Below are 24,676 nucleotides of genomic sequence, written 5' to 3'. Positions count from 1 at the left end.
GTACTTTTTGTATTGTCTGAATTCCTCACCAGAGTATGTTTTATTTTTATATTTAAAAAACTCATCAGTTCTGAGATGTGGAATTCTTGTCAAATTACAAGCTTAGTGCAATTTAAATAAATGATACCTAGAAGAAATCAATTCATTTCCATAACTTATTTCACAGATAAGGACTGGAACATCAATTTCTTTGGCTCGCTGAATGTTGTGCTGTTTATGAAGTACTTTCAAGAATGAAAACGAAGGTGATCATAAGATATTATAGAATATTATATCTTCTTTTCAAAATTATCTGGAAAAAAGAAGCTCTAACTCTTACAGACCTTTTTTTAAACCATAGACCATGTAAAATTACTTTTTAATGTAACTAAATTGAATCTTCACAATCAACTGCAGAAGTAGATTCCTAAAACTTACCAAGTTGGGAATAGAAACAGCAAGAAAAAAAGCTGAGGAGTGAAAAGTAGAAAATGGGTACAGAAAATAGAATTAGAGAAGGGAGTAATGTCTCTTAGTATAAGCAGGAAAAGGGTGACTTTAGAGAGAGTCAGTTCCCACAGGAATACTATACCTAACAGCTGGCTGTGTTCCCCTGTGATGGAGTTCTGACTTGGGTCTGAAAAACAAACAATTGAAAAGAAAAGAAAAATGAATGACCAAAACAAGTAATTTCTTAAGAATCAGCAACAAAAGTCAACCAAGGAAATAAGCAAAAAAAAAAAAAAAAAAAAGTATGATGCTCAAGAAACATTAACATAAGGATATTAAAAATAGAACTATTATAAAAAATAATTCCACAACTTCCTCAAAAAATTAAACAACAGAATTACCATGTGACCCATGGTATACACCCAAAAGAATTGCTAACAGGGACTCAGATACTTGTACAACAATGTTTACAGCAGCATTATTCACAATAGTCAAAAGGTGGAAATAATCCAAGTGTCCTCCAAAGATGAATGGATAAACAAAATGTGGTACAGATGGTCTCTGACTTATGATGGTTTGACTTAAGATTTTTCGGTTTTATGATGGTGAAAAAGCAATATGCATTCAGCTGAAACCATACTTTGGATTGTGAATATATACACACACATATATGTGTATATATATATATACACACACATATATATATATACACACACATATATATATATACACACACACATATATATGTATACACATATATATACACATATATACTTTTTTTTTTTTGGCTGCGCCGCACAGCATGCGGTATCTCATTTCTCCAACCAGGGATCGAACCCTTGCATCCTGCAGTGGAAGCGCAGTCTTAATCACTGGACCACCAGGGAAGTCCCTGGATTTTGAATTTTGATCTTTTCCTAGGTTAGTGATTTGCAGTACAATACTCTCTTGTGATGCTGGGCAGCGCAGCGAGCCGCAGCTCCCAGTCAGCCACGCAATCAGGAGGATAAACAACCATTACAACCGTTCTGTACCCATACAACCATTCTGTTCTCTAATTTCAGTATTCAATAAGTTACATGAGATATTCAACACTTTGTTATAAAATAGTCTTTGTGTTAGATGATTTTGCTCAACTGTAGGCTAATATAAGTGTTCTGAGCATGTTTAAGGTAGGCTAGACTAAGCTATGAAGTTCAGTAGGTTACGTATAGTAAATGCACTTCGACTTAATATTTTCAATTTAGGAAGGGTTTATCAGGACGTAACCCTACTGTAAGTCGAAGAAGATCTATATATACATACAATGGGATATTATTCAGCCATAAAAAGGAATCAAGTTCGGATACAAGCTACAACATGCATAAACCTTGAAAATATCACACTACGGGAAATAAGCCAGAAGCAGAACAAATACTGTATGATTCCATTTATATGAAATATCTAGAAAAGGCAAATGGGCAAACTTATAGAGACAGAAAGTAGGTCAGAGGTTACCAGGGGCTGGGGAGTGTGGGGGGGAAATGGGGAGTGGGATGTTATTGCTTAATAAGTTGTAAAAAAATTTCTCAAATAGAACTGGAGGATATAAAATGGCAAGTCTCATCCATGTGCCCTCAGGAAGACAAAATTGAACTAAGAGGCTGATTTCCCATAAATGCCTGATTTATAGAAACAAAATTTTCTCAGATGATGGGAGTTGATCTGAGGTTGCCTCCTATCAAACTTGGTAAGTTTCGCCAGAAGCATGAACAAGAGATGGCCCAGGTTGGGTTAGTCTCACAAAGTGGGCTGAAATGAGCTTTGTTTGTGTGACTAGACTGATTCTGTCTGCTCAGGAAGTTTTCAAGGCTGGTCTCTGTTTGTTTTTTATTTTAACTGACTCAGACTGAACTCTCCCCTCTTTACATTCCCTGCCCATAAATACAACCTACCCCAAACTTTCACCGGACTCACCTGTAGCTTGCTACAGTTTGCTTGTCCCAAATTGCAATTCCTCTGCTATTCCTGAATAAATTCATCTTTTCCAGCTTGCCTCAGTTTACCTCTTTATTTAGGTCAACAGAGAACAGAGTTTCAGTTTGGGGTGATGAGAAATTTTGGAAATAGTGGTAATGGTTGTACAACATTGTGAATATAATTACTGTCACTGAATTGTGCACTAAAAAGTGGTTAAAATGGCAAATTTTGTGTTATATATATTTTATTACAATATAAAGTTAAACAAATAATCACATAAATTTGGCCAAGCAATATTAGTTCCATAAAGTAGAAGGATGATTCAGGGCCTATGACATGAATTACATTTTGTTTTTAATGACAAAGGAACATGTGGCCAGAGCAGTTGCAAGTCAAGACATAAGTAAAGCACTCATTACTACTAGCAGATATGTTATGATTTGACTTTCAGATAAAATGACTAAACTGGCTTTTATAAATATCTCTTTCTTCAGCAATCTATAATAAAATTAGTGACAATAAACCAAGTTCCTAATCCAAGAGATACTGACAGTCGCCATTTAACGACCAATCACTTGCTTATTTTAAAGGCTTGGAAACCATTAAGGGCTAAATATGGAAAAGACTCTGAGCTGCACTTTCCTCAAAGAGTAAATCTCGGTCTTCCCTGGTGGCGCAGTGGTTAAGAATCCACCTGCCAATGCAGGGGACACGGTTCAAGCCCTGGTCCGGGAAGATCCCACATGCCACGGAGCAGCTAAGTCCGTGCGCCACAACTACTGAGCCTGTGCTCTACAGCCCGTGAACCACAACTACTGAGCCCGTGTGCCACAACTACTGAAACCCACACGCCTAGAGCCCGTGTTCCTCAACAAGAGGAACCACCGTAATGAGAAGCCCATGCAATGCAACGAAGAGTAGCCCCCACTCGCCGCAACTAGAGAAAGCCCATGCGCAGCAACAAAGACCCAACGCAGCCAAAAATAAATGAATAAATAAATAAATTTTTTAAAAAAGAGTAGATCTCTTGAGATACTGAGGATTACATCTGGATTCCTTGAATGCGTTTAAGGAATAAAAATAATTTTAGACTGGGGGTCTATGAACAATAGAAAAAAAAATTTCATTCTCATTTTCACTAACCTCTAATTGAAGTTTAGTATTTTCTCCAAATATGATGTAGGCAACAAATTACATAAAAGTACCGGTGATTTTGTCAACAACAAATATCTGATATTTTCCTATCACATTATAGTTGTTGCATATATCTCATAATATCTTTTAGGTTCCACACTATTTTGAAATTATGGTAGTTATGAGAAGGGCTGCTAGCTTTAAGCAGGTTTAAAGACTGCCAAAGAGGTCCAAAATATAAAAAAGATTAAAAATTACTACTTGAGGGCTTCCCTGGTGGCGCAGTGGTTGAGAGTCCGCCTGCCGATGCAGGGGACACGGGTTCGTGCCCCGGTCCGGGAAGATCCCATATGCCGCGGAGTGGCTGGGCCCGTAAGCCATGGCCGCTGAGGCTGCGCGTCTGGAGCCTGTGCTCCGCAAAGGGAGAGGCCACAACAATGAGAGGCCCGCGTACCACAAAAAAAATAAAAATAAAATAAAATTAAAAATTACTATTTGAAACAAAATTCAAATAACATTTTCCGTGGTATTTCTAAATATAAAATATATATAATTAAATCTAACACTTTAAGCATCCCAGACAGAAAGAACCAATCAGAATACTAAACAAATTCTGATTTCTGATGTATATAGTCTATATTATAGTGGAAGAAATAAGGTAAAAACCTGATTCCTATAACTAAAGTTTTAAATGCTATGTGAACATTTAATGATATATTTTTAGAAGATTTTCTTCATCTTAATTTGGTTTTAAAAAAGAAATTCCAAATTTTTAAAAGATATTTTTGCCAATATACTAGGAAAGTGAATTCTCAGTTTTTAATTTCAACTAGTTTTATTTCCTATCTAAATAAAGAATATAGGTTGTTCTTGTACGTAAGACAAAAGTAGGACTAACAGTTCTATAGCATGTTAATGTATTAGATCGCTCTCTCTCTCTCTCTCTCTCTCTCTCTCCGTCCCCTCATGTAGGGGGAAAATTGGGCCCTATCATTATAGAGAAACAGGTACATAATAACATGAAAGGAAGAGCACAGAAAGAATCATATAATTTCAGAACCAGAAGAAACTTGGTCATCATCTAGACCTACTCCAGTGATTCCAAAGGCAAAGTTGCAGAAGAGTTATCAGCATCATCTATTCTCCCTAAAACTATACCCTTCTCAAGATTCTGATTCCCAGATACTGTCACTAATGGGAATGCCTTTATCTCTCAGGTGTGCTTTCAGAACAAAGTTGAGAACCTTGGATTTTAACATCTAAAGTTGAGAAGAATGCTTGGGTTAATGAGTGACCAAAGACATATCACACTACTGACAAAAGAGAAAGGTTGGAGATAGAGTCTTCATGTTTGAGAACCTATGTTCGTGTTTCTCAATACTCTGTAATTCTAATTTTTCTTGCTGTAAAATACAATAGCCTAAAACAAGTTATCTGGAATTGCCAGGGAATGTATCTATGAAAAAAAATAGAAAAACATCTCAGATAACTCAGACAGAATAGGTATGATTTTAGAGGGGGGTATATAAATGACTATTTTTCTTAAAAAGAATTACCATCTTCTTTTTTTCTTTCTTTTAATAACTTTTTCAGGGCTATTGTTTTTTAAAATTTTTGTTTATTTATTTTTGGCTGCATTGGGTCTTCATCACTGCGCGAGGGCTTTTCTCTAGTTGCAGCGCGCGGGCTTCTCATTGCAGTGGCTTCTCTTGTTGCAGAGCACAGGCTCTAGGAGCATGGGCTTCAGTAGTCGTGGCATGCGGGCTCAGTAGTTGTGGCTCACGGGCTCCAGAGCACAAGCTCAGTAGTTGTGGCACATGGGCTTACTCTGTGGCATGTGGGATCTTCCCGGACCAGGGCTCAATCCCATGTCCCCTGCATTGGCAGGCAGATTCTTAACCACTGCGCCACCACGGAAGCCCAGAATTACCACCTTCTTTACTGTATATTTCCTTGCCTTCTGAGCTGTGCATACATGATGTATGTGCATTTTCTAGTCAAGCCAGGACTCTTCCTTGAACACCCTCCTATACAGTCAGTCCTCTGTTTCCAGGGAAGTGGAACCCATGGATTTGGAGGGCCTACCGTACTACGCCATTTTATATAAGGGATTTGAGCATCTGCGGATTTTGGTATTCAAGGGTGGGGGGCGGTCCTGGAACCAAACTCACCTGGATTCCGAGGGGCGACTGTATTTGAGATGAGTAGAAATAAGTCTACTGTATAGTTCCTCACAAGTTTTTTCATTTATTATAATTAAAGGAACGCAGGGCAATCTTTACCTGATACTTATTTGGTTATATGAAGACTAACCTCAAGGACCTGCAAATAAATGCTTCATTAATACATGTAAAAGCTGAAACAAGGGCAAATTTAAGCTCATGAACCCACCAGGATGAAACTAGTCATGCCTGTAAAAAAATCACAATTGGTAAATGGGTTTAAGTTGAAGGGCGTTTCTGGGCCGCAATCCAAATTGTGTATTCAACATGATAACAGTGCTCTGAGATGTGTCTGGGCACCTCCCTATCGTCCTATGTTTGAACTCTCCCATTTAACATTTTTCCTGCCTGTGTCACTAATGAGGGCACACCCAAGTTTGCCTAATACTGGGTGTTGTCCTAAATATTACTCAAAAGGATACTTGTTTTAACCAAATTACTTCCTGTAATGGGAACAATGTGCCGATAATGTGACTATTTTAACCCTTTGATGGCCTTCCTAAATTAAGCCACTCCTAGGTCATAATACAACCAGATTATATACAAAAGCCTGTGATACTCTACAGGCAAAATGGTAGTTCAAATTAAAAATAGAAACATACACCTTTTCACAACAGGTAAATGTCATCAGAAAAATGAACTGAAACTATTTCCTCGTAACAGTAATGATATGGTAGTTTTACAAAATGGGCACTTGCTCAATATATTTAGTTTATCCTGGGCAAACGGTAAAGAACAGAGATTTTATTTAATTTCTTGCCATGTGCCTTGGAGCACAGAGAGAAAAAAATGATTGTGGGTGGTATTCACTTGCAAAACTGCCTCTATAAATAGTTTTTCTGAAGAGCCTTATTATCTCCCTTAGTTTCCCCATAGCAATAGTCTTTTTCTGAATTTCCTTTGATAATCGCTTCATCTACTACTCTTGGCAGAGAATTTGAAGCAAATAAAGCTAGCCTATATCTTGCATCTAAAACTCAGTGTAAAAGGTTTAAGTCTTCATTAAAGCTAGATCAGTAATTTCATTAAAATAATGCAATCAATAGTGGAAACTGTTGCCTAAACATTTAGAAAAAGAAGTAGGCATGACCAAGGGCATATACACCAGGACAATTAGCTTATTATGCTACTGTCTATATTATCTAGACATACCACAAAAACTATTTAAAGATACCAGGTCTTCCCTGGTGGTGCAGTGGTTAAGAATCCACCTGCCAGTGCAGGGGACACGGGTTTGAGCCCTGGTCCGGAAAGATCCCACATGCTGTGAAGCAAATAAGCCGGTGCGCCACAACTACTAAGCCTGCGCTCTAGAGCCTGCGAGCCACAACTAGAGAAAGCCGGCGTGCAGCAACGAAGAACCAACACAACCAATAAATAAATAAATAAATAAAATTTAAAAAGAAAGAAATAAAGATACCAAATACCTGAAATCACCAGTCTTAACACATTTCTAATTTTCTGGACTCCAACTTTTAAAAAAAACCAAGGCAGCATCATCATAAGAAGCCACTGTGACTTGGAATTAGGCAAAGATGATTAAAGATGGAACCAAAGACAATTACTCTAACATTCACATTTATTAGATTCTGCCTCTCTATTATGAGTAGGTTTTAATTTTGGTGGGAAACTTAAGAGGGAAAACAAGTTGAAATAAGGTAAAATCAGAAAAGCTTATCCTCTTTACATAGATTTTGAACTGACTGCAATGAGACTAGACAGACCTAAGAAAATTTACATGTGAGTAGCTGGGTTTAAGTAAATAGATATGGGTGAAAAAAAATCAGGCAATTTGAGGCAAAGTAATTAAGCAATAAGAAGGAAATGTAAAGCACTGCATACAAAAAGTTATTAAATCATTAGTTATTTATGCTTCAAGCCTACGCCATAAAGGAAAGTCAAAAGATCCTTATTTGAACTTTTAATAGGAATATAATTTTTAAAAGGTATTTAGAAGTATCTGTCAAAAAAAGATAGTTTCTGCTGGAATTTATAGTTTAGTCCAAACTATCTGCCATGTAAATGATTTGTGTAGACAGCTAACCATGGAGAGAATAAGCAGGGGTAGCAGCACTGAACCATGGACTGTACTTCATGTATGGTGCATATTCCTTATTATTAATAGGGGTTTGGGGAGAAAATGATTTGGAGCAGGAATGTTAAATAAATTTGGCAAATCTATTTAATAGTCAAGTAGATTTCTATGTTTAATTTCTCAGACCCTCCAATATGCTAAAGGCTACCTATCTCCAAAGAAGAATATAATATTCATCATTCCTAAATATATCAGAAGAGATACCCTGCTTTTCATCAAAAATCTTGTGTAATTAGTGTTCTATGGTATACACTTTGGGAAATGTTCAACTAATTCATATCAATATACTAAGGTTAAAAGAGAACTCATGAGTTAGTCTTCGAAGCTAATATCCATTTTACTTTAAAATTTGTAGTTCTTTTCATTTTTTTACTCAGTAAATATTTTTTTGAGCACCTTCTACATGTGAAACACTGTTCTAATTACTAGAAATGCAGTAACAATATCCCTGCCATCAAAGAGCTTACATGCTAGTGGGGAAGAGACAAACAATAAACAAACAACATACGTGTTAAGAGTAATAAGAGTTATAAAACAGAAAAAGAAAAGCAGAGTAAGAAGACAGAGGATTAGTGGGGGCATGGTTTGTATGCCTATTTATAGTTTAGACACCGAATCTAAAAAAGATCTCTCAGCTCATGTGATAATTTGACCAGAAACTTGAAGTGAGGCCTCTAGCCATACAAATATCTGTAGGAAGAACATTGCGGGTAGAGGGAACAGTTAGTGCAAAGACCCTGGGGCAGGTACATGTTGGCCTGTTCAATAAACAGCAAGGGAGCTAAGTTACCAAACAGAAGAGCAAGGTAAAAGTGATAAGATGTGGGATAAGAGATGAATGTGTGTGTTGGCAGAGGGGCACAGATCACATGGGGCCTTGTAGGACATAGTAGGGACTTACCATTTCCCTTTGAGTGAGTTAAAAAGCCACTGGAAGGTTTTGATTTATGTTTTAATATGACCACTCTAGCTGTTGTCTGGAGAATAGATTGCAGGAGGCAAGTGAGGAGGTAGAAAATAGTTAGAAGGCTTTCACAATGGTCCCAGAAAAGATAATGGTAGCATGGATCAACTCAGTGGTAGTGGAGGTGCTGAGAAGTGATTAGATGCTGAGTATGTTTCAATGGAAGGATTCACAAGATTAGTATGCTGATGGATTGGATATGGGGTAGAGCAGAAAGATAGGAGTGAAAGTTTTTTCCAAAGCAATTAGATGAACAGAGATGCCATTTTCTGAGCTGTGGAAGACTGGGAGAAGAGCAGTGCTGGTGATGAGGAATGCAGGTGGTGAAAGGAGGTCCTCTGTGATAGCTGTGCAGCTGTTCCGGAGAAAACACGAGGCATAAAGAAAAGACAACATAGGATTTGGAAGCAGATAAAGCTCAGGTGAGATTCCAGCTCTACCACATGTTATTCACGTAACTCTGGGAAAATGATATAATTTCTTAGCCTTAATTTACTATCTATGCAACAGGAATAAAACTACACCACAGAAAATTACTGTGAGGATTAGAGACGGTAGATACGCATTAAATTCTAACTATAAAGATAACTGAGATGAGCCATGGAATGATCCTCAAGAGAAATAATAAAAATTGTAATGCTGCAAATAATCACGGTAAAAACTAGAATTTAGGTAGCTGGAGATATTTCTTGGAACTTTAAACATTTTGCAATTGTACAATAGTACTGAGGAAAATATAGAAGTAATGCGGGTGAACCTCGGGTTCACTGGCTTAAAATTGTATGGGCACATGGTATTAATCGTTTGATTCACCCAACTTATTTCAAAATTGGATACATTTATAGTTTGGACTAAATATGCATTAACACATGATTTGAGATTTTTAGATAAGTACAATAGTAATTACCCAAGAGTGCCTGTACTACATACCCCGTACAAGTTTATTAATGACATCAACTCAAACAATAATAATTTAATTCAGTAAGTTTTAAAGATACCTAAAACTGTTAGATGCTGTGAGGAATAAAAGAATGACTATATTTCCTGACATTAAGACTCTCATAATCTGGTGGAAGAGTCAAATTCAACATAAAAAACTATGAAAGAGGGACTTCCCTGGTGGCACAGTGGTTAAGAATCTGCCTGCCAATGCAGGACACATGGGTTCGATCCCTAGTCCAGGAAGATCCCACATGCCGCAGAGCAACTAAGCCTGCGCACCACAACTACTGAGCCTGCACTCAAGAGCCTCTGAGCCACAACTACTGAGCCCTCATGCCACAACTACTGAAGCCTGCACACGTAGAGTCTGCGCTCCGTAACAAGAGAAGCCACCGCCATGAGAAGCCCGCGCACTGCAACGAAGAGTAGCCCCCACTCGCCACAACTAGAGAAAGCCCGTGTGCAGCAAGGAAGACCCAACACAGCTAAAAATAAATTAATTAATTAATTAAAAATACTATAAAAGAACCCCTCCCCCACTCTGGGCATGAGAAAGTAAAGAGAAGCCCATGCAGTTATGGACAGAGTCAGGGCTGAAAGGGTAGAGATATTAGGAAGAGATAAAGATCACCTACCTAGGATGGTAAATATGGTTCCATTTTTACTATTTGAAAACGTTTAGTAACCACACTATTTCACTTTCGTTATTTTTATATTTTGATTACTTCTCTAAGAATACAAGCATTCATAAATATTTATCATAATTTTATACTAAAAGTTTATTAAAATCATTTGTTCTAAACATCTTGGCAGGTTTGTTTTGTTTGTTTGTTTTGTGATACGCGGGCCTCTCACTGTTGTGGCCTCTCCCGTTGCAGAGCACAGGCTCCGGACACACAGGCTCAGCGGCCATGGCTCATGGGCCCAGCCGCTCCGCGGCATGTGGGATCTTCCCGGACCGGGGCATGAACCCGTGTCCCCTGCATCGGCAGGCGGACTCTCAACCACTGCGCCACCAGGGAAGCCCTCTTGGTAAGTTTTTATAACTGTGATTTTAGATTATCAGGACGTGATTCCACCTTTTCCCTACACCCCTACCATTAACCCTGTTACCTGCGAGTTGAAGCAGTTTATCAAATAGAATTTTCTTATGTCTGTTCTAGAATATCCGTAACACCTCTTCAAAACTCAATGATCTCTTTTTTAACAGGCTCAGAGCCTCTGCTTGGCAACAGTATCTAGCAAGATTAAAATCATTTATATTACATCTATTTTTAGTTTATATTTTATTTATAGAGTGGCAAGCACTGCTGGTATTTCATTTGGTGACAAAGTTTCTTATATAAAAGAAAGCAGAAAAGCACTGACAATGTAGGGAAAAAAAGAATGCAAAAATGATACATAAAAATGGAAAGATTATAAAGATAGTCTCTAAGTGGCTCAATTTAGGGAAATTTTCCTACTATCATCATACCAAACCTGTACAACAACCTTGTGAGGAAGAATTATTCCCATGTTCCAGAAGAAACTAGCTCAGAAAACGGAAATGATTTGCCCAAGGTGGTAGAGCTGATAACCTGTGGTATTGCCTTTAGTGCTGCAAGGGTCCAAAGGAGAAGAGTAACATGGACTGAGACAGTAGGAGCTTTAAGTAAAACTTTTAAAAACCTTAAAAATCATGGAGAACTCAAAATCATAGGAGAGGAATAAACACGGCACATGTCTGGGATCGTCTTGGAAGGGTTGGGTCCTATCAGGAAAAGTCTTGACATCTAAGGGAGATGAAAAACAACTAAAATTCTCTGTGTGGAAGTCTAAAAATAAAAGTGGTATTTTAGGTAAGAAAATAAGAGTGTAATATGCAAATGAAATGAATTCCAGATTTATCAGAGATCAGCAGGCATGATCATTGCTAGGCCACTGTAGTTTTTCCATGTGCTAACACGCATCTCTAGCATGGTCTGTCTCTAGGTGGTTGTTATTATTAGTATTAGTTCAACCAATACTCTGAAAGCCTACTCTATGTCAGGTGCTGTGCTAGGCACTACAGATACCAAAAGAGTAACCCTTTGTTCTCAAGAATTTCGAGAGGAAATATGTAAATAATTATGAAAATAAAAATAATTGTTATAGTATAGGTACAAATACTGTGGGAATCAAAAAGGAAGTTAAACAAAATAAAGTGGTGATCAGGGATGATGTCAAGGGGATAACTGAGCTAAATCTTGAAGGATGGGTAGTTTATCAAAAAGCAGAATGGGTGAGAGAAAATGGACAAGGGGAGACGTTCTAGTCAGAGGGATTGACAATGAGGACATAGCTAATTGAGAAGTTCTGGAGATAACATAGGAAATATACACATAATAATATACCTGTATACAATATTAGGTATATATTATACCTAATATATAATAGTATATAATGTTATATTAGTCTATAATACCATACATATAAATAAATGTATTGTACCTAACATATAATATATACCTAATTGATAGGAAAGGAGATTTTTTAAATTGATTTAAAAAGTGGGTAAGATAAGAAGCAGAACCAGTCAGCATATATGTTTCCAACTTTTGATTCTTCCCCTTTCTCATTCATCAAATCCAGTCAATTGTGGCTTCCACACCAACTCTTCTTTCCATTACCCTGCCACCATTTAGAGTCTCATTCTTCACACCTTGGACCATTAAAATAGTCAATTATTCTCCCTGCCACCGATTCTCCTATCGTCAAACAATTCTGCATTTTCCTCCCTATTAATTCTGCCTTTATCAGGTTGCTTTATTGTTTTAAAAATAAACACTTTCAAAGATCTCCAAGTTAAAGTGCCAGGAGTGCCCAACCATTTTGTGAAGAGACGATCATTCTCACTTCTTGTTTATATATATCGTGACATCATGTGTGGGGTACTGATTCAAGTCCCTCCACAGAAAGGAAAGGGTTGCCTTTGCAGGCTCTGTCTCCGCTCCTACTGTCAGTTTTCAGGCTGGGAGTAGTGGTGGTAATGGTGGTGGTAGCAGAGGCTAATGGCTTAAACAGCCATAAATAGATCCCGGTTTACTTGTTTGAATCCCTTGGCTTATAGGATGAACTCCAAAAACCTAATCCTGGCTTTCAAGTCCCTTTATAATCTAGCACTAGTTTACTCCTCTCTAACCTTATCATTTGCTGTTTTTAGTCATGAACTCTCTGCTCCACACTCTCTGGAATGCTTTGAGCCTTGATTCTAGACGCATGCATTTTTGTTTGTATCACTTTTTCATTGAAAATTTCCCTCTCTTTTGTCTCCACTTACCTGACTGCTGTATCTTTCAAAGGCTCAATTCAAATGCTTCTTCTTCCTTAGGGTATATACTGCCTTGTATTGTCTTTTAATTAACAAACCTATTAATTCAACAAATAAGTTTTGTTAAAACTCTTCTAAAATATATGGGAGTAAATCCACTGGAAGTTGAAGAGCTCATGTGAAATGAACATGATTGTGATTTTAATGCAGTCTATAACACTTGGAAGATAGCAAGAATAATAGCAAAAAGCAGATTTAATGAAGCTCACAGTATAAAGATAAAGACAGTTTCTTAGACCAAATCCACAAACTGATTAGCCAAGAAAAGTATAAATGACAGAAGAGGGTTAAAAATCATAGAAAAATCTCACCACGAAGTACAAAGAGGAAAAGATTGTTTGGGGATTGTTGCAAACATTCAAGAGATCGTTGATACCTTACATCCTTCTTTGGCTTTATGGATGATCCAAATTATTTTTCACGCCCTGTAGACAAACATATTTCATGTTTTCTTCATTTTACAATAAAAGATGGTTTTGGAAGAATAAGGCCTGACCATATAGACTACCTCCTTAACAAAAAGGGAAGGGAATTGACCCAAACATTCAAATTCTAAGGAGCTACAGAGCTAAGGAATTAAGAAGCTGAAGCTTTGCATTATGGGGACTAAGAGGATATGGTAAACATTTCTGATATTTTAAGAGTCTTTATTGATTTTATGTCATTGGTAAAAGGACAACTGCTTAATGCAAGCTGAATTTAACATATTCTAGATTTTCAAACATACAGAGAAATTAAAATAGAAACTACTGTACATGCTGCAATTTAAAAAGTCTGTTTCTAGTGTGTATGTATGTGAATATACACATGAACACATACATATATGTGTTTTGATTAGTAAATGTGTAATGATCTTCTATAATTTGAAAAATATATATAAATATGGAATCTTACAGTATGTAACCTTTTGAGACTGGCTGCTTTCATTCAGCATAAGGCCTTGGAGATTCATGCAAGTTGTTTCATGTACCAGTACTTAGTCTCTTTATTTAAAAACATTTTATTGAGATACACTTTACATACCATATAATTCACCCACTTAGTGTTCAATTCAATGTTTCTTAATATATTCACATTGTTGTGCAACTATCACCACAATCTAATTTTACATTTTAGTTCCCCTGTCCCCTTCCAAGAATGCCTGTACCCATTAGCAGTCAATCTCCATTTCACTCCCACCTTGCCCAGTCCACAGCAACCACGAATTTACTTTTTTTGTCTCCATAAATGTGCCTATTCTGGACATTTCATATAAATGAAATCATATGTGGTCTTTAGTGACTGGCTTCTTTCATTTTGCATAACATTTTCAAGGTTCTTCTATATAGTAGCAATGCATCTGTATTTCATTTGTTTTTACTGCCAGATAATAGCCCATTATATGGATATACCACATTTTATTTATCTATTTATCACTTAGTGGACATTTGGGTTGTTTCTATCATTGGGGCTATCATGGATAATGCTGCAATGAACATTCCTGTACTATTTCTTGTGTGGACATATATTCTCATTTTGAGTATATACCTAGAAGTGGAACTGCAAGATCATATGGTAACTCTATATTTAACTTCTTGAAGGACTGCCAAACTGTTTTTCAAAGTGGTTGCACCATTTTATGTTCCCACCTAAGTATATAAGGGTCTCAATTTTTCCACATCCTTGTCAACACTTTTTATTGTCCATTTTTTTTATCAGAACCATCCTAGCGGATGTGAAGTGGCACCTCATTGTGGTTTTGATGTGTATTTCCCTGATGACTAATGTGCTTAAATGTGCTTACTGGCACTTTTTCCTCTCATCCCCATTTGGAAAGCTCTTACCTCTTTTTCCTCCCACAATTTTGAGGTTTTGCTTTGACTTATTTAGTACTTTTACATCATAAATATTATTGAATTGTTCCCTGAAGTATGTCCCTTTTGATTAGAGTCCTTACTTAGCATTCATATAACATTCCCAAAGAGTCTGTCATTTTCCACTTTTTCTATCCCTTTCATTTTTATTTGGTTAAAAACCTTTCTTAAATATTCTCAGAGAGGTTAAGCGGGTAATACACTCTCTAAAGTTACATTTATGATATAGTTCCCCCTTGTAGAGGGGATGATATCTTCACTGGAAACAGGGATTTCTGATTATAGCCTTTTTCTCTTGGTAATCTGTGGATACTCTTCCACTGTCTCCTAATTCCCAGTGTTGTGGATTAGAATTCTGATGTGAGCCTTATACTTTATAGGTATACCATGTTCTGTCTGGAAGCCTCCAAAATGAATCCCTGGAGTTCAAAAACCTTACCAGGATAAGCCTAGGTGTGTTTTTTCCAACACTGAGGTCTTTCCTGGAATATCAATCTGCATAATGAACTCTGTTTTTAGCTCAGGAAAAATTTATTTATTTATTTAATTACTGCTTCTCTTCCATTTATTCCTTTTTCTGTAAATTATATTAGCCACGTTAGGTGTCCTGAATCTATTCTCCAAGTCTCTTACTTTTTTTCAATCTATTTGTATTTTTGGCTCTGGGCTTCGACTCTTCCAGGCCATTAAATGATCATATTCATTCCTTTATTCAATAATTATGTACTGGGTGCTTACCATGTACAAGACTGTGTTCTAGACATTGGGCATTGACAAAAGGTCAGCAGGTATACAAGAGAAAAATTCCTGCTCTTATTGTGCTTACATTTTAGTGGAGATTTTTTCTTAAGTGTATGTGCATGGATTGAAAGTCAGGTGGTAATAAGTATTTAGATAGGAAATCATGCTTTTGCTCCATAATTTTTTTTGTACTTCACTTGAACTTCCTTAAGTGCTCCTATTGTTTATTATTTTCATATTCAAGTTACTGTCTCCTCTGGCATTTCTATTTAGTTGGTCTACTGCATTGTTTAAGTGCTTTTTCTCTTTCTGGTTGCCTGGCTTCCCCAGATGAGTACTTTTTCTTTGTTACTTCAGAGGGGCTTAGGTTTCATTGTTGGAGGACACCGGTAGGAGCAGTCTCAAGAGAACAGAAAGGCAAAGCAGCCTCTACCCCTGTAGATGGGCAGGGCAGCAGGCCAGCTGCCAGCCCTGTGGAGGCCCAGGAGGAAGGCTCCCGGCTCTCAGGTCTCCTTACATCTCCCATCCTCAGGGATAGGGAGATAGCAGACCCTGCCTCTTTCCCTTTCTCCCCACTAGGGGAGTCCATGGATCTCTACCAAGCCAAGCTCTTTTCTGGATCTGCCATTCTTATCCTCACTCTGAGGGTCTTCCAGCCCTTGAGGAACAAGTCCTGGGTCAGCTCTCCCTGATAGAGCTCCCACAGAGCTCAGGCCTCACTTGTTCATCAGGTCCAGGGGTCATCTGACTCAAGAGTGGCAGATACAGGCTGGAATTAGTAACAGAAGGATAGGGAGATTTCACCTTCCCAGAACCCTCTCTGAAAAGTAAGTCCTGGTTACAGACTAATTCTAAAAACATTCAAATCTTGGCAAAGAAGTCAACATTTTAAAAAGCCTCTGCGAGGTCCAGAGGGTTGTATCATGTTCAGCTACTGTCCTAAATGTTAAACTCTGAGAAATAAGGAAGACCTTAATGTTAGTTGGATTTAAAGGATATTGACTAGATGGATGAATCTCAATTATGTTTTATAAAAGCAATCAGACAAAAGAAAGTGCATACTGTATGATTCCATTCATATAAAATTATGGAAAATGAAAACCAATGTACTATAGTGACAGAAAGCAGATCAGTGGTTGCCTGGGGGCCAGGGAATTAGGTGAGTGGGTTATAAAAGGGTAAGAGGAAACTTCTGGAGGTGATGAAAATGTTATCTTGACTATGATAATTGTTACAGGAGCGTTATGTTAAAACTCATCAAACTGAACACTTTAAATATGTGCAGTTTATTTTATGTCAATTATACCTCAATAAAACTTTAAAAGAAGTGGTTTTTTTGTTTGTTTGTTTTTTGGGCTTTTTTTGGCCATGCCCTGTGGCTTGCAGAATCTTAGTTCCCCAAGCAGGGATCGAACCCGTGTTCCCTGCAGTGGAAGCACAGAGTCCCAACCACTGGGTCACCAGGGAATTCCCAAAAGAAGTACTGACTGGGAAAAACATTTGTAATTTACATCACTAAGGGCTGATATCCCTAAATATAAAGAAAATCTAAAAATAAAGAAAAACACTAACAGGTAAGAGAAATGAACAGAAAGTTACTGAGCTTTTGAGAGTTTGAAATTTTCCATAATAAAAAATACATATAATTTTCAAAAAAATATTAAAACACTGTCCCTCACCCTCATACAATACACAATACAATTGAAGAGATACAAATATACTTACAAAGCTATCACACGTTTGGAGCACACTGCAACGTATATTTGAGTGGTGATGAATACTGAATGATGAAATGATCAAAGCTGGGGTAGAGGATCAGGCAAGTCATCCTGGAGGAAATGAGTATGAGCCTAGTCTTGAGGTAATGTGGCAGAGGTAATGGCAGAGAGGGAGTAGAAAGCAGAAGAGAGTTCATATGAAGAAAAATATATGGACAAAGGCAATGTGGTGGTGGAAAATGAAGATAGTTTCTGAAAAGGACTTGGTTCACCATTTCTAATACAACCATGGAAATCTCTTGTCACAGAAAGGTTATATGATGCAGTGTAAAGAACACACAGGAAAGGAAATGAGATCCAGTTCAGTGTATGAGGGTTTGGAATGGATCAAAATCATTTATGTTATTTATGTACCACATTCAATCTTTGCCATGTCTATGCTCTACCTATATTAGTATTTTTCTTTAAACAGACTTGTGTTTTTACCTAGATTCATTCTAAATAAGATCCACGAAATGAAATACTACAATTTTTTCTAATACACTAAAATAAACACATCTTTCATGCCTTTAGCAGCATATTTATTCTTAAAGTTATATTAAAATTTACTTCTTTCACTTACTCCATATGCTCGTTTTTCTCCCCACCAATAACCCTTAGGTGCATCTCCCTTGAAAGTCAAGGAGTGGAGGGCTACTAAAAGACTATCAGATTGAGCCAGGTTCCTTACCTGTTCATATCTCTCAATTTTTAGCATCGTTTGATAGAATATCCTACATTTGGAAATATTCTACACCAAATAAAAAAGCAATCCAACACATGAAACTTAGAAGCAACAAGTAACTTTCAATTAATTTTGAAAAATCCACGAAGACAAAAGAAATAGAACCTAAGAAGCATTAGTAACTACTGAGAAAATAGAGCAGCCTACTTCAGAAAACATAACATGTTTAAACGTGTGTTTAAAGTAGAGAGACAGTGTGGTGTGATGACAAGAAAAACTGTTTTAAGGTCATAGAGACCTTACTTTGAATTCCACATTTACCACTTAAACAAACTACTTAAATTTCTTGGCACTTCGCTTTCTTCATCTCTAAAATGATGATAATAGTTACCTGTCCTGGTTGTTGTGAGGATTAAATAAGCCAATATTTGTAAAGCATCTGTAGGTGGTCAACAATTATTACTATAGTACTGATGACATTTTTACTTGTTTACTCTTTCAACCTGACAAAATCAAGAGATGCTACAGTCTTTAAACTTACCAGCTTATAATCAATTTTGTAACCTATGCTGTATGTCCAAATTCAGTTGGAAATTTGAAAACCTTTTGAATACTTTACAATATGCTAAAATTACACTCAATAAGTTTTTATAATCCTAAACTAAATGTTGCTTTGAGTATAGAATATAAAAATATTAAGCAATATGTATGTGTATATATTTTGGAGAAATTTTATCTTTATCAATTTAAACCAGTTCTACTCTGGTATATTTCCTTTTTTTTTTTTTTTTGGCCACACCACACTGCATGTGGGATCTTAGTTCCCTGACCAGGGATGGAAACCGCGCCCCTTGCATTGGAAGTGTGAAGTCTTAACCAGCGGACTGCCAGGGAAGTCCCTGGTATATTTCCTGTAGGGCAAAGCATGGAGTCTTTTTTTTTTTTTAATAAATAAAATAAATAAATTTATTTTAAAAAAAAGAATACAAACATACTTTTATTTTCTCCCATTCTTTAAAAAAACAAAACAAAAACCTCTTGTCTTCCACTGGACAAATTGGGAACAATCTGAATATTGAAAATAATCACTATCCTAACTAATTGTAATACAAAATATAAATAAAAACCTTAAGCCCATAATGATACTCAAAAACAAGGAAGAATTAAAACAAAACAAAAAACCTCCTTGGTCACTACTGTGGCACCTACTCCATAACTATTTATTCTGAAAATACAGGAAAATAATTAAGGTTTATCCAGCCTGACTAAGATGAACTTCAGCTCAAAAGCACGTAGTGTTAATCACTGGGCCGCCAGGGAAATCCCTGGTATATTTTTTATGCGGCACAAGTAGCTGAGTACACAGAGGGTCAGTATGTTAAGCAAGAAAAATCTGGGGAGTGAGAGATTCTAAAAAAATCGGTGATAAATTGTGAATCACTATATTGTACACCTGCAACTTATGTAATATTGTACATCAACTATACTTCAACCAAAAAACCCTAAATAAACAAAAAATTGGTGACAACAGTATTGAAATGGGGAACGAAAGTGTTGTCACTTTCATTGTCTGTGCATAACATGAATATGACAAAGAAGGGTTAACGATCTAAACAAAGTTTTACGATGTACAGAACTGAAGGCAATCAGTCTCAAATTTGTATTGTATTAAGGTCTTAGAGTTAAAAAAAAACATGGTGAAAAGAATTGGGAAGATATTTCGGGAGGTGTTAGTCTTTCTGACAATGATGGAATATTGGGGGGCGGGGCAGGGGGCAGAAAAACATGCCTCATGAAGCCGAGTTTAAGGATAAACTTTTGACCCTGAGATTTTAAAATATGCAGATCTGAATTTCTGTTAGTTGTGTTGATAAAAAAAAAAAAACCCATGTGAATAGTTAAAAAGCTTTTAAATCTTTACTACAGAAAAGATTTTTTTGTCAATACAAAGAAGCTCTTCAGTTGTCTATTTCAACTTATTTTAATATTAGTAAATAAAAAGGTAGACATATCACCTTCCTTAGGACATAAACTTTCACGGGTAACAAGCAGAACTAATGTTTAGGTAACAGTTTAACATCTTGAGGGTTCTTAATAAAATTTAAACTCCATTTAACATGAAATCTCTCTCCATAATATGCACTCATGCCATTTGGATTACTAAGAGTTAATGTTTGGAGATGCTGTTCAATACCAATATAAAGTTCCCTTCTTTTCTGTTATAGGTTCGTCTCTGAAAATTTCCCTATAAATCTTTCAATCTACTATCTGTATCACGTGAAGGCAAGTCCAGCAGTTAAAATCTGCCCAATCCATAGACACTATAAGATCTGATGAGGGAATTCCCTGGTGGTCTAGTGGTTAGGACTCGGCACTTTCACTGCAGAGGCCCAGGTTCAACCCCTGGTCGGGGGACTAAAATCCCAGAAGCCGCACAGTGCGGTGTTAAAAAAAAAAAAAAAAAAATCTGATGAGTGAGGGAGATCTGGAACAATTATTACACAGAAATATTTAAGCTCAATAAATATTTAAATAAATGAATGAATGTAACATTTATACCTGATTAAGTAAATGCAATAAACAGTAAAACTCTTGCATTATTCCTGTAAAAAAAAATCACAGGGCTTCCCTGGTGGCGCAGTAGTTGAGAGTCCGCCTGCCGATGCAGGGGACACAGGTTCGTGCCCCGGTCCGGGAAGATCCCACATGCCACGGAGCGGTTGGGCCCGTGAGCCATGGCCGCTGAGCCTGCGCGTCCGGAGCCTGTGCTCCGCAATGGGAGAGGCCACAACAGTGAGAGGCCCGCGTACCGTAAAAAAAAAAAAAAAAAATCACAGATTGCATAATGTTTACATCAAACCCTATGACCCATGCACATTAAGAGATAAAGCAACTTTCTCTTATTTTTCAAAAGCCAGGACTTGGCATCATGGTGAGATGGGAAGCACATAAAATTTAGTAATTTTGAACACAGGCTCTGCTACTACTCACCACGTAGCTTTAGGCAAGTTACTGTCAACAGCCTCAGTTTCGTTATCTCTGAAAAGGTAATAACAGGGACTTCCCTGGTGGCGCAGTGGTTAAGACCCCCCAGCTCCCAATGCAGAGGGCCGGGGTTCGATCCCTGGTCAGGGAACTAGATTCCACATGCATGCTGCAACTAAGAGCCAGCAAGCCACAACTAAGAAGCCTTCATGCCTCCACTTGCAGCCGGCACAACCAAATAAATAAAATAAATATTAAAAAAAATAAAACCACCACAACAGGGATTTAAAAAAAAAAAGGCAATAACACCCACTATCCCACAGACTGCGGAGAGGATAAAATTGATTAACACTTCACTAAGTAGCTTCATCCCTTAGCTCTTTTTACCACATGACCAATGTGCTAACTACTTTAAACTTCTGTTTCCCTCTTGCTCTACACCTTCCTCTTATTCTTTCTAATTGTTCCTACTGCTTGCAATCTCCTTGTCTAGACCTGCCTTCAAGAATCAGTTGTGTCCCGTCCTCTGAGGTACCTGTCCAGGGTCCCCTCTGGGCAATATTATAATCCTCTCCAGAATTTGTGATCCAAAGTGGTTTCTTTTTGTTTTTATTAAACCATTAATCACAATATAATAAGTAAATGGTAGCTTTTATTTTTGAGTGTTGTGTCACACACATGTTAAGTGCTTTATGTTCATTTTCCCATTAATTCACAACCACCCTGTGAAGTAAGTAGTACTGTTATTCCCTTTATCAATGAGTAAAGTAAGGCTTAGAAAAGTTAAATAACTTGCCCAAAGTCACTCAAGTAATAATTAATACATATTAGCACTGCTCCTAATTAGTAATAATTAGTAGGACTGGGATTCAAAGTCAGGTGCATGGCTCCAAAGCCATTCTGCTGCCTTTGGTGGGGAACTTATACTTCCTTTGCCTTTGTAGCCTTAGGAAAAAAGTACACCTGGCATGAACATGTGTTTAGTGAGTAAAAAAAGGAAAAGAACAAGTCTGTACACTGAATTGCCTATTGTGTGTAATTCACCTGGACGTGGAGGTACAAAATTATCCAACAAGATCTCTACCCTCAAGCAGCCTACAGTCAGTCTATCTGGGAGAGAGACTAGTGAATAGGTGATTGCATTACAGTGTGGTACATGCTATTTATATGGACAGGCTTCAGAGAAAACATAGGAGAGGGCACCTAAACTGGATGGGAGGAGGAATATAGTCAAGAAAGATGTTAGGTTAAGTCTGAGTTTCTGCTTTTCTCTTCAAAACCAAAATTAAGTAGGATTTTACTAGACTGGCATTCTAGTAGCTGGCATGGCAGGGATGAATGTACTTTTTGTTAAAACTGAAGTATAGTTGACTTACAATATTATATTAGTTTCAGGTGTACAACATAGTGATTTGATATTTTTATACATTACAAAAGGATCACCACAACGTACATCTTTTTAAAATTAGTTTAGATTATGTCTACATTTATATTTCTATTTTATCTCAAATTACCTGTCTAGTTCAAATAAATATCATCTTCTAAAAAAACACATTTTAAAGGATGATCTGCTTTCTAAATATGTTCAATTTATATGACAGTACATCATATTTTTCTCTCCTCACAAAGGAGAAACAATAAAAAAAAGGGACTGGTTCCATAACTGGCTAGTATGAGAAGTGCTTGCAACAAAACCACAATCCATTTAGGATTTTAACTCAGAAGAACAAGTGGCTACAACTTATCACATCTCAAGTAACTGCTCCAAAACCACTATCTATCCTCAAGAACATTTTACTAAGCAAAAACCAAACCAAAACAAAACAAAAACAAAATAACACAAACAAAAAAAAATGAGGTTTTCCCCATATACGTTTCCTTCCTTTTTTCCCCCCCGTCTAATTTAACCCTACAATAATGGTATACAATTTAGATAATGGATTTCCATCAGTTGTTCACTTACCAAACAATAGTTCATTCAAATGGATACTTTCTGGGCTGTCATGGAAAACGTCAAAATAAAATGCCTTATTAAATTCGAGTTAGATTATATCTGTCACTTCTTCCTTGTCCAAAACAATTACTATGAAAGAAAATAAATTAAGCCTAGCACTGTCACTTATTACAATGTTGGTTGCTATAAAAATTTTTTTACCAGTTTTCTAGGTGGTTACTAATAGATTAAATGATTTCAACACTGTTCTAATCTGAAGAAAGCAGATTTCCCCAAACATTATGGGACCAGTAAGGATGAAATAATAAAATAAAGTAGAGGTGATAAGGAATGCACTTGTTTGCGTTTTGTGGGATTAGTGAGACAACAGCAAAAACAAAAGCTTAATGGGATTAAAATCTAAGGACAGCAAACACAAACAATCAAGAAAGTGCAGCTTCGAACACACAATCACAAAAGAGAACCTAACTTCTTTAACCTAGAGTTTGCAGAGAATCGGGTTCAAGTACAAAGTAGGTTAACCTTCTTTTCTTTTTTTTTAATTGAAGTATAGTTGATTTACAATGTGTTATTTTCATCTGTACAGCACGATTCAGTTTATATATATATATACACATACACTTTTATATGTATTCTTTTTCAGATTCTTTTCCCTTATAGGTTATTACAAAATATTGAGTATAATTCTCTGTGCTACACCTTAGGTCCTTGTTGAGGTTAACCTTACTTTCAACTTATCACCCTATTTATTTAGCAAAATGAAAAATAACCTGGTGGGAAAAAAAAATAACCTGGTGGGCAAAGAGTTTCCACAAAACCTTTCTTATCTTCCCCTAGTAAATTCTCTCACTAAAAGGAAAAGATAAACAAACGGAACTTTTCTTGATAAGCCTTATCTTTAAGTTAGAGATTTTTAAAAATTCATGAATGCTTGCAAGGACAAGAGAGGGTCAACAGCAGTTTACAGCAAAGAACTGTGATGTTACTTGCTACAGGGGACAGTTACAATCATGAAATCCAAAGGAATTGTAAGAGATTTTTATTCCCTTAACCTTTATTCACGCACTAGAAGAGTTTTCGACAATTTATAAACTTACAGACTTAAAATATAAAGGGCTTCAAACTATGGCTGTATTTAATACCATAATGTTAACTCAGATTTTAATGGCATGTTAAAAATTCAAAACCACAATTCCCCCCAGTAAATGTAACCATTACCATTTAGAGAAAATAACAGGGATAATCACATTTGTCAAATTTATTTAACCTGAAGCTATGTTAGTCACCATAATGACCTACTGTACTTTTGTTCTTTCATTAAAGAATTCTCAGACCATTCACTATTGAGTTACTGTTTAACTGGTAAACTGAGGCAAAATACTGAATAACTTGCAAAGTCACAAGTGCAAAGTCCACTGTACAAAACTACTGAACCAGGCTCCCTGTTTATGTACTCTTCCAGATATAATTTAAACTGAGCAAAAGATGAATTCTAAATTCCGCATAAATTGCCTCTAACTGTGCCTTTCTTTTTGCTTGAAAACGCTTTTCATACATTGCCACCGATTCAGTTTCACCTGTAGGTAATGAACACAGAACTCATTGTG

General features: G+C 36.7%; 1 protein-coding gene across 2 annotated transcripts in view; it reads right to left on the bottom strand.

Annotated features, from left to right (window-relative positions):
- Positions 1-24,676, bottom strand: part of SLC12A6 (solute carrier family 12 member 6) — an 85,220-nt gene that overhangs the window by 42,132 nt on the left and 18,412 nt on the right. For both annotated transcript variants that reach the window (XM_060146846.1, XM_060146853.1), the window contains exon 2: positions 572-616. In XM_060146846.1, the coding sequence (XP_060002829.1) occupies positions 572-616 (45 nt within the window). The remainder of the gene's footprint in view (positions 1-571; positions 617-24,676) is intronic.

Source organism: Lagenorhynchus albirostris, chromosome 1, assembly GCF_949774975.1.
Source record: "Lagenorhynchus albirostris chromosome 1, mLagAlb1.1, whole genome shotgun sequence".
In the NCBI taxonomy this organism is placed as follows: domain Eukaryota; kingdom Metazoa; phylum Chordata; class Mammalia; order Artiodactyla; family Delphinidae; genus Lagenorhynchus; species Lagenorhynchus albirostris.
Note: the sequence above shows the minus strand (reverse complement) of the source record. Positions and strands in the feature narration are given on the sequence as shown.